This window comes from Temnothorax americanus, unplaced genomic scaffold (genome assembly GCF_048541705.1).
Source record: "Temnothorax americanus isolate GAGA-0224 unplaced genomic scaffold, ASM4854170v1 Scaffold6, whole genome shotgun sequence".
Lineage (NCBI taxonomy): Eukaryota > Metazoa > Arthropoda > Insecta > Hymenoptera > Formicidae > Temnothorax > Temnothorax americanus.
In genome coordinates this window covers 2,704,437-2,716,163 of record NW_027509751.1, presented here as the reverse complement: position 1 = coordinate 2,716,163, position 11,727 = coordinate 2,704,437, and the positions used below count along the sequence as shown (strand labels likewise).

At 40.3% G+C, this 11,727-nt stretch overlaps 2 protein-coding genes across 2 annotated transcripts; one reads left to right on the top strand and one right to left on the bottom strand.

The window, feature by feature from the left end:
• Positions 1-30: 30 nt before the first annotated feature.
• LOC143904947 (tubulin beta-4 chain-like) lies at positions 31-2,479 on the top strand. Its single transcript, XM_077419962.1, has 3 exons — positions 31-269; positions 601-1,277; positions 1,392-2,479. Exons 1-3 carry the CDS (start codon positions 213-215, stop codon positions 2,002-2,004), a joined length of 1,347 nt encoding a protein of 448 aa, XP_077276088.1. The 5' UTR covers positions 31-212; the 3' UTR covers positions 2,005-2,479.
• Positions 2,480-3,165: 686 nt separating this feature from the next.
• On the bottom strand, positions 3,166-10,845 carry LOC143904946 (tubulin beta-3 chain). Its single transcript, XM_077419961.1, has 4 exons — positions 10,493-10,845; positions 6,818-6,926; positions 4,501-5,074; positions 3,166-4,250 (listed from the first exon to the last, which is right to left on the bottom strand). Exons 1-4 carry the CDS (start codon positions 10,547-10,549, stop codon positions 3,620-3,622), a joined length of 1,371 nt encoding a protein of 456 aa, XP_077276087.1. The 5' UTR covers positions 10,550-10,845; the 3' UTR covers positions 3,166-3,619.
• Positions 10,846-11,727: the final 882 nt, after the last annotated feature.

Below are 11,727 nucleotides of genomic sequence, written 5' to 3'. Positions count from 1 at the left end.
AGTAGAAAATTATACTGGTGGCCAGACAGTCACCAAGGAGAACTTGGCAGTCGCTTGTTTTCTGTTTTAATGACATCTTAGGCAAGTCCGCGATCTCCTCGTTTTATCATCCTTGAATTTTGAGGACCGACTTCTTCCACGGCTATTAGAATAATCATTATTGAACTCCGTGCAATTATTTTGTTCTAAAATTTCAGAATAACTAATACAAAATGCGTGAAATTGTTCACATCCAAGCCGGTCAATGCGGCAATCAAATTGGCGCCAAGGTTAGTATCTCTCAAAATATATAATACGATAATGTCAATCTTGATTAGTTAATTTGTAGTAGTTAATATCTATATCACACTTAAGCATAACATTATGTTTTGAATAAATATCTTTAAAAAACTTATATAAAATTTTTAATTATTAATTTACATACAATTTTTTAAAACATTTAGTTAGAAATGTCACTTAATTAAATATACAACACTCTTTTATCACGATCATTCTTTTCTCGATTAACAATTTCACACACACATTTCTGTCTTTTCTATCGTATACCAATATATCTCTCTTCTCACAATTTAATTCTTAATTATTCCTAACCATTCGCAGTTCTGGGAGGTAATTTCAGATGAACACGGCATTGATCCTACGGGCATCTACAAAGGAGACTCGGAGTTCGACTCGAAACTTCAGCTGGAACGGATCAACGTCTACTACAATGAGGCGTCCGGCGGCAAATACGTGCCGCGTGCCATCCTCGTCGATCTAGAACCCGGTACCATGGACTCCGTGCGCTCGGGACCCTTCGGACAGATATTCCGACCGGACAACTTCGTGTTCGGCCAGTCGGGGGCCGGCAACAACTGGGCCAAGGGTCACTACACCGAGGGCGCGGAGCTCGTCGACTCGGTGCTCGACGTGGTGAGGAAGGAGGCCGAGAGCTGCGACTGCTTGCAGGGATTCCAGCTCACGCACTCCTTGGGCGGCGGTACCGGATCAGGAATGGGAACTCTGCTCATCACGAAGATACGAGAAGAGTACCCGGACAGGATCATGAGCACCTTCTCCGTGGTACCGTCTCCCAAGGTTTCCGACACGGTCGTGGAACCCTATAACGCTACCCTGTCGGTTCACCAACTGGTGGAGAACAGTGATCAAGCTTATTGCATCGACAATGAAGCACTCTACGACATTTGCTTCCGTACTTTGAAGCTGACTACTCCCACGTACGGCGATTTGAATCATCTCGTGTCGGCTACCATGTCCGGCGTAACAACCTGTCTAAGGTCTATAATACATAAATGATGATTATTAAGTTGAAACAAATTATTAATATAATAATATAAAATACTGATAAAAAGATTGTAAATCAATACGTAATTTATCTTAAATGGGTACAGATTTCCAGGTCAATTAAACGCCGATTTGAGGAAACTCGCGGTGAACATGGTGCCGTTTCCCCGTCTCCACTTCTTCATGCCAGGTTTCGCGCCTCTCACGTCTCGCGGGAGCCAACAGTACCGTTCCCTCACCGTGCCGGAGCTCACGCAGCAAATGTTCGACGCGAAGAACATGATGGCGGCGTGCGATCCTAGGCACGGCAGGTACCTCACAGTCGCCGCCATCTTCCGCGGTAGGATGTCGATGAAGGAGGTCGACGAGCAAATGCTCAACATTCAGAACAAGAACAGCTCGTACTTCGTCGAGTGGATACCGAACAACGTGAAGACGGCGGTGTGCGACATTCCGCCGCGCGGCCTCAAGATGTCCGCCACCTTCATCGGCAACTCCACGGCTATTCAGGAGCTGTTCAAGAGGATCTCCGAGCAGTTCACGGCGATGTTCAGGAGGAAGGCCTTCCTTCACTGGTACACCGGCGAGGGCATGGACGAAATGGAGTTCAACGAGGCGGAATCGAACATGAACGATCTGGTGTCGGAATATCAGCAGTATCAAGACGCGATGGCGGAAGACTATAACGAAGAAGTGGATGAAGAGGAAATAGAAAATTAGAAGAGAGAGGAATCTAACACGGAAGATCGCGCGCACTTGCACAATTCTTTGACGATTCTTTTGTATAATCTTTTTGTATCTGTTATTTTTACGTTTTTTAATGAATGTTTTATACCGTTTTGTATATGTGTTGTCCGTATACACGAATTTTTAGATGTTTTAGTGATTTGTATGCTTACTTTGGTGAAGTTTATAAAAGACAATACTTATTGGAAAAACTCCAAATTGGTCTTTCGATTTAATATTGCAATGGATTCTTCTAAGTACGCTGTAGTTTAATGCTTAAGGAACTCACACGACTCAATTAAGGCTCTTTGTTACACAGATAATATCATCTCTATCAGTTAATGACATTGTACGTCGCTCGATATAAATACGCCTCTTAAATAAGACGAGTAAACGCTGGTGTTTAGGCGCGAGTCTCGTTATCGAACTCGTTATCGTCCTTCTGGTCAACTGACATTGATGAAGCCAAGGCCTCGGCAAAAATTGGCGATCACGCATTATCTCATCGGTGCCCCGAGGGGGCAAACACTTTATTATTGCGTACAATAAAGGAGAACGCGTGTTATTGCGCGTGTTATTTCTCACCGTAGCTACTATCTTCAGAGGTGAAATGTCGCCCAATCTATGATATGTAATACGTTAAAAGTATAAGATTACATTTTATCCTGTATTCTTTAAATAATATATAAATCATAAACGATAAAGATAAATATACAGCGCGTGAGGAGAGTCTTTTTAATTTTGACAAGATATCATTTCTTTTAGATAAGGAAATATTGAAAATGCAGAATAATAAAAAGTACTTCGCCAAAATTGGATTTTAAATCAATTACTATATGCAAAATAACGACGCATAAATTTAAACTTTTTTGAAAGAAGTTGTCTCCATTGATATATAAGCAAATCGATTAATATCGACGTTTTCAAAACGCATTGTGATTTGTAAAAAATATAGATACTATCGAGATTGAATAAAATTGCTATACGTAAGATTGTGTATTGCAATATAAAAAATCTAAATATGTATAGTACAAGGGTTATCAAAAATTTAGCAGGTACTACAATATTGAGAAAAATTATGGAAAAGAGAATTCAAAATGACATTTTTCCATTACAGTTTGACATTTCATTCTTTCGTGGCTATAAATACAAAAATTTGATTTTTCAACGATTTTTATTACACTCCAGTCTATGCCATGTTCCTCCAAATGACATATCAAAATCCTTATGATTATCACTAGTAAAGCTGAATATAACATAGGCGTATCATAGATACATAATACAAGATCAATAGAAGAAGCTATTTTACATTCTAAATAATATTATTCTTCGCATTAATATAATATTCGTCGCGACATCATTTGCCTTCAAATATTGATCTTCATAAATATATTTCGGTATCACACGATTCGTAAAAAAGTAATCTTGAACGCCTATATTACGTCCGTCTCAGCGATTACAAAGCGCATCGCATATCGTATATAAAAGTATCAAAAGACGGCTTTTCGCGAGCACGATCGGTCTCATGCGAGAGCTCCTACGATGACGAGACATCAGAGACAGAGAGGCTGAAAATAAGCCTAGTAAAAGAGAAAACTGGTCGCTGGTTTCAGTTTTCCTGCTCGCAGGTCTCGAAGTCGTCAGCGCACTCCTCCACCTCGAAATCCTCCTCCGCCGTGGCTTCCTGGTACTGCTGGTACTCGGACACCAGATCGTTCATGTTGGACTCGGCCTCGGTGAACTCCATCTCGTCCATACCCTCGCCGGTGTACCAGTGGAGGAAGGCCTTTCTCCTGAACATCGCCGTGAACTGCTCGGAGATCCTCTTGAACAGCTCCTGTATGGCGGTGGTGTTGCCGATGAAGGTCGACGACATCTTCAGGCCCTTCGGCGGGATGTCGCACACCGCCGTTTTCACGTTGTTCGGTATCCACTCGACGAAGTACGAGCTGTTCTTGTTCTGCACGCTGAGCATCTGCTCGTCCACCTCCTTCATCGACATCCTGCCGCGGAAGACGGCCGCCACGGTGAGGTATCGGCCGTGGCGCGGATCGCAGGCCGCCATCATGTTCTTCGCGTCGAACATCTGCTGCGTGAGCTCCGGCACGGAGAGCGCGGAATATTGTTGCATGGACCGGGATGTCAGAGGCGCGAAGCCCGGCATGAAGAAGTGCAAACGTGGGAAGGGCACCATGTTCACCGCGAGCTTCCGCAGATCGGCGTTCAGCTGGCCGGGAAACCTGAAGAAGTCAATACGCTTTATTCGTGAACCATGCTTGCGAGATAAGTTTCATTATTAGCGAATTTATGTTATTCTCTCAACGAAGATTATTAGTTAATATATACTATTATTTTTAAAACAAGAAAAAATATTATCTATTTTACGTATTGCTATTTCTTCATCTGCGTCACGTATTGACAATTAGAAGAATTGTATTTTTTCTTTTACAAATTCGCTTATTACTGTCATGGATTTTTTATGCACTGCACCTAAGACAAGTGGTTACTCCGGACATAGTGAGCGAGACCAGGTGATTGAGGTCGCCGTAACTCGGGTTGGAAACCTTCAAAGTGCGGAAGCAGATGTCGTACAGGGCCTCGTTATCGATACAATACGTCTCGTCGGTGTTCTCCACCAATTGATGCACCGACAGGGTCGCGTTATAGGGCTCCACGACGGTATCGGACACTTTGGGCGACGGCATCACCGAGTAAGTGTTCATAATCCGGTCGGGATACTCCTCGCGGATCTTCGAAATCAGCAGGGTGCCCATTCCGGATCCGGTTCCACCGCCCAGCGAGTGGGTGAGCTGGAAACCCTGCAGGCAGTCGCAGTTCTCGCACTCCTTTCGCACCACGTCGAGGACAGAGTCGACCAGCTCGGCACCCTCGGTGTAGTGGCCCTTCGCCCAGTTGTTACCCGCCCCGGATTGCCCGAACACGAAGTTGTCCGGTCTAAAGAGCTTTCCGTAAGCGCCGGAACGAACGGCGTCCATCGTTCCCGGCTCCAAGTCCAGCAGGATCGCGCGCGGTACATACTTCCCCCCATTCGTGGACGTCGCGACTGTAATGGGGAAAAAGAAAAACGAAATGAAAAGTCAAATAATATACCTACATTTGCTCATTCAGATATTTTAGAAGTACAAGAGATGCGTAAAGATATTCGAAAAAAGAACGACTTGTAAAATATTTTGCTAAGTAAAAAAAAAACAATAAAATTTCTTTTTTCATTGCTAAATATATGTATTGAAATAACGATGAATAGAATGTAATATAATTGTACTCAATAGGCGCGGTGATTCAAGACGTCAAGACGTCCATATTAGATTGACCGATATTGTTATTCTACCGAAAAGTCGTGCCGATCATAATAATCGACGGAAATGCGTACATACATGGATGGAACCTGTATCGTTTGCAAATGAAAAGCTACCATAGGATAATATGAAGATTTATATTAGGCGACTTAATTAGCATTACAATGTAAAATTATTTTAATTTTATGGTAGATATGAATAATCATAATTAATAACGATAAAATATATGTACTTTTACTTTTAATCAGTTTCTGATAAAATATTTCGTATTAATTATCAGTGCTTAGTAGAATGTTTGATTGAATAACATGATTGAATATAATATGGCTCTGAAAATATAAATTAAATGCTGAATTATATACTATATTAAATATTAAAATCAAATTATATATATATATATATATATATATATATATATAAATAAAAAAAAGAGAGATATACAAATGTAAGAACTTAAAGACATGAGTTTTTTCCGCCTATATTCGAATCTATTTCCAACAACAAATCACTCACGACGACGGGTGGTGCGTACATTTCACTCGTTTGTTAATTAAACTGTTTCTACCGTGGAACACGTGCCGCACGTTTCATTCTCGGAAATAATCTCGTTTTCGCGACGCGAACAAGAAGTCCTGAGCAATCGTGTTGTAGCCGCAACTTACAACCTTAAAATTCGACCACGGAGAGACGGCTATTTTCAGCGTAAAATACGTGTCTCAACGCTCCTCTTCTCCCACATTCCGTCGGTGCAGGACACGCGATTTTCTATCTTTCTCGTTACTGTTATTTTCGACGCGAAGACAGTAGAATCCGCCGAAGTAATTAAAAAGATTCTGTGCAATTTATCTCTTTAATTAGTCTTAATTAAATTATCTAGTTAAGTCTAAATTATCTAGTTAAGTATTATGTCTACTTTCTTGTCGTTTTTAATATTCCTATTTTAAACTGTATGTTCATCCTTGTGCGTATATCTTTCAACTAAGAAGTCAGATATACCAAGTAATCTATTATATATTATTATGTTTGTTAATTTATTTGAAATTAATTATTTAAAATTGTTTATTGCAAATATAAGAAAATATTTTTCAAACTTGGTACGTATAAATAAATAAATAAATTTCAACTCCAAATATGCTGTTAAATTCCTAGTGTCAAATTATACTCAAGTTGAATCATTTTTAACTAGACCTATAGGTCACTGCTCCTAATTCAATATGTCGTTTAATTTAACTAAAACAATGTTAATTTAATTAAACCAATAAAATTAAAATAATACTGATTTGCGTTAAAATAATAAATTTCAACATACACGATTCGACATAGTTAAAAATAACAAAATGTTATTTAACGCAAGGTTCAAATTTCATTCTTCAATATTTAACAGTGTAGCAGACTGAATTTAAATTAAATTATAATCTGCTCTATATATAAAGAACGAAGAGATAAGAAGAAGAACGCGCGCAAGCCGTAATATTTACATATGCCCTTACCAGACGCTTCATTATAGTATACGGAGATTCGTTCGAGCTGCAGATCGCTGTCACCGTGATAAATGCCCGACTGGTCGATGCCGTGCTCTTCAGAAATAACTTCCCAGAACTGCAACGTGATTTGTCAACATTAACATTTTGGAAGCCAACTGTTTAAACAGAGTCTACTTATTTCCAAACATATATCCATTATAATCTAACCGGAAAAGTAGTTCAATACAAGAATAGCGAGTGTCTCTTAATGTTTTGTAAATATATAGCTTATCGTAGGTTTATTTTACTACACTTTTCCTGCGAGCCACTCGACGTGTCGAAGGGGCAATTTCCCTCCGAAGCCGAGCGCGCGTGCACCCCGAGAACTCCGGGGACAAGGATAACACGCGCGACATCCAAAAATAGAGACGTACGGAATTAAACGCGGCCTGTGCCCCCTGGCTCATGTCCACCCTCCCGTTAAACATTTCTTCTCTCCATTTGTCTTGTCTTTACTATTTTCTCCGCCTATTAATAGCGAGCCGGTGTGCCGGTCGCCTCGGCCGCCGCCTCTCGGCGAAATGGGCCTCCCTGATTATTCTAAATGCATCCTCGCTGCATTTACGTGCATCACGTACGCGACGCTCATTATCGCACGAACACGAACAGAGATTAGTTGTCATTCCTCGCACGGAAACGGCCACGTTCGATTCGAAACAGAATTCGTCGAGAGATAGAGAATTTGTTTTACAAACTGGTATTTTACTGGGAATATATTGTCGCGCATATCAGATACGAAGAAAAATTAGGTTTGATAAATTCTTAAGAAGATTTTACGTTGATGCTCGGAATCGCGTAAAACGTGAAACTGTGGTATAATTATTATCGCTTGACCGATTCACTGATCGTTTCCTAGCGAGACTATCTTGGCTTTTCAACCGGTGTTTCGATTACTCGAGAAACATCGTCGTACAATCATCGTGTAGATCACGACTGTGTCCGTAATCCTACAGGAACTTCGCTTTTGCTTGCTGCGATCGTTAAAATCTTTCGAGCGGAAAACGATGCCGCGAAACCGACGATAGATCCACGAAGAGAAGGGACGATCCTTTTCGAAGAAGATAATCTTACGAGCGCTTCACTTTCTGGATCGACAGAAAAAATGCGTCCAGTGATTGCGAAAATCGAATCAGTATAGGATTGACAGATCGATTCGTTCGAACGAGTGACTGTACTTTCCTCGCGCGTCTCAATCATTTGTTTTCAGATTTCTAATGATAGAATATCTAATCTAAATCTAGTAAATAAGTATAGATATAAATTGGGGGCTATATATGTAAAAGCATTTATTAATAAGCTTCTTTAATTAATTAATGGATAAACATGTCTTCCGTATCAATTTAGTGTAATATTGCTATCCGCGCGATTATATTATTTCTCATTCACATTCTCGAACTAAATTTACTTGGCTTTTACTATACTATTGGCAAAAAATTTTTTCTGACTCATTTGGTTGGTACTCCGTATTCTGGTTCACAATCTGGTATGCGTCATTGCCCGATGAGCAATGCCGCACGAAATATCAAGAAGCATCTTTTAATTCGTAACAAAGTTACACAGAAAATTGATAAGACATTATTTGTCGAAGACAAACCTCGATAAAGCAGAAAGTTTACTTTATTGAATAAAATTAAAAGTACGTGCCACAGAGTAATTTTGATTTTATGCGTACTTTGTATTTCAATTAATAATTTAAACTGCTTGCAAAATTATAACAATAACGCGAAAATGTATGGGTATATATATGGAATATCTCAAAATAGAGTTAAGGGCACAGAAATAAAATGATAAATACACAGTAAGTTATTAAGATTATAAACTGCCTGATTTACGGAAGATGAAATTCCTTGATACTGTCTGTGAAATAACAAATGTAATTGCGATGGATGTATCGCGAACGTCCAGATTGTCACGCCTACGAACACGATCAATGAGATTAGCGAATCTGTAGTGCTTCGCGATAATACTAGCTTCGTATAATGTGTCGAATAACGCACCTTATTCAGACTCAACCGGCACTAAAATTAATTAACAGTAACACTCAATTTCAGTTATACGAATCGGTCCACGGTTTCGCGATATAATTATCCGATTTAAGCCTCAGAAACTATTTTTTACGGTCGTGTATTATAAACCAGCTTTGGATATTTGTCCAAGACGCAGAATGATTAATTTAATTTTTCATACAATTGACTTTATTCCATAAAACAAATTTCGAGACGTGCACTTCCACGTCCACTCATTTTCACGCCGATAAACGGCGAACGCGGTTACTGCAGAATCTTAAGTGTTCTTCAAGTATACGCGATCGTCGTTTCCTGCCATCGTGTGCCGGCGCGATTAAAACTTGGATCACTTCGCGCCCTTCGGTCGAAGGGGGTCTTCAATGTCGAGACGAGTGCGGTTCTTTAAATTTCATTCGTTGCGCGCCGCCTTATCTTCAATTCGATTACAGTCACGGTCGAACGTTATGTACCGTCAAGTAAGATTGCTTTTTTTATGGAGCGACGAAACGTATGTACATGCTTATTGTATGTACATGGTTATTGCTCTCCACCGAGTTTATCGATTCTGTCCAGAAAGATGAAGAATAGGAAGAATTTATAGAAATAACTCTTTTTATTATTAGAATAATATAACGCGTTCAATAAGATATATATAACGTACAAAAAATATTTAATTTAAAAAGGATTGTATCCCTTAAAGACCGAAGTGACCACTTGACGGATAATTTCCGGTGTGTCGTTTATTTGAATATAAAAAAAATGGCAAGAGGGTCTGAAGAGCGCCGAAAACCACGAGAGTGCCTCGAGCGAACTCCTCGATCGATGCCTCGAAGACGATGAGTCATAATACTTGACTTGTTCTGACTTGTTCGCGCTTTAATTGACAGTCGTCTGTCGTCTCGGTACGAAGTAAAACGGATTTACAGTTAATTTCCGGACACCGCGTATCTTTTAATAGATAATTTATTCTTGTCCCATCGACGCTTCTGTACTCCACACCTTATTGACTGTGTAAATGTGTACCCGAATAAATCACTTCCATTCATGCTTCTGAGTTTTGATACCGAAGCTATTGACTGTTTGCATCTTCTTGCGCTGAATTTAATCGATGAATTAAAAACTCGCCCGCGGATTTAGAACTATTTCATCAATTATTAAATATTCATTATAAAATTCTAATATATTAGAATATTCAATATTATCATCAACATAAAAATTCCTCGATACTTTCTTTTGACAATCTATTTTTATCTAAAAACGCTTTCTTTTATCAAAATTGGATAAAAATATATAAAGATACAATTTGAAATCTGTTGCAGAATTTGTCATTAAATTACATCCCACCAGTACGATGTGTGCAAGTATAATGTTTGATATTTAAAAAAGATATATATATATATATATATATATATATATATATATACGAGGGCTATAAAATAAATAAATTAAAAGTATCGCTGTCTCAATAAATTATCTCTTACATTTTCGCCAAGGAAAAATTAATTCTAAATTTACGCAATTGGCCCCATTAAAATATCAAGGTATCCCAGTATGTTTTATGAAATTCTTTTCGTATGCGTGAAAATGTATGAAGCGTAGAAAAAGATGTCTTTTCGGAGCTGTCGTGTCGACCTACCTTCGCGCCGATCTGGTTGCCGCATTGTCCAGCCTGCAGATGCACGATCTCCCTCATCCTGTCTTCCTTTCAGCGCGGAAAAGCGATACGGGGCGAGAAGGAAAACAGCTGATCTCTCCTCCTGGACCTGCCGGGAACCTTCTCTGTCCTGTGTCGTGGGTATGCCGAGGATCCGTGCGTGCGCGCTCGGCGTGTCGGGCCGGGAGTGCGTGCGTGCGGCTGAATGCAACCGAGCCGAGGAGTGCAGCCAGCCGAGTCGCTGGTCGAGCCTGAGAATGAACGTCGAAGCGGTATTCGTGACGTGAGGGAAACGCACTCGTGCCGGCGTCCTGAGCTCCACTCTCCCGAGGTGAATCTACCACTCGACGACGCGACGTCGGGATCAAGCCTCGGGAGAGGAGCGGGGAGGAATCCGTCGTCGCGACGGAGGAAGAAGGAGGAGAGAGAGAGAAAGAGAGAGAGAGAGAGAGAGAGAGAGAGAGAGAGAGAGAGAGAGAGAGAGAGAAAGAGGGTGAAGGAACGGACGGTAGGAGGTTCGTTCTTGCTCCGGGGTTACATCCCCCGAAAAGGGGAACGCATGCGAACCCCGTGCGTATGCAAAAATCTGCGCATATCCCTCGAGTACCGCTTCCAGTCGGATGCGCGAGGCTTATTCTGGTCAGCAAAGCGAATGGTCATTTTTTTATCGGCAGCGTTTTTCTTCCAGCATTTCCGAAATTGGGCCTTTGAAGAATAAGTAATTAATAACGCGTATTAATCACCCGCGCTGCAAATTAATTCCCGGAAGCTGCGGGCCAATTACGGCTCGCGTGCGAAATATTGTTCGATGCGTCGCGAGACCGTACGATTATTCTTTATATCGAATTACCTTGAAGCTCATTCACCGGAACTGTAACAGGAGATAGGACTTCTCTCTCTCTCTTTTTTTCCTTTTTTTGGAAAGTATTTCCTCCTGGTTGAATGCAGGCGAAGGTATCAGTGGTATCACGTTTAACGGAAGCGTTTCGGTCACATGAATTCTGGGGCAACACACATGCGTGTCCGCTAATGTCTATAATTACCACCGACGCATGCAAATGTCAGGATGTAATATATATATATATATATATATATATATATATATATAAATGAAATATAAGATTAAATATAGAATAGCGCTTTTAATTATAACAATTTTACAGTTTAATCGCTTTGCCGAACTTTCAGATAATTATCACGTGCATTATGTACAGCTA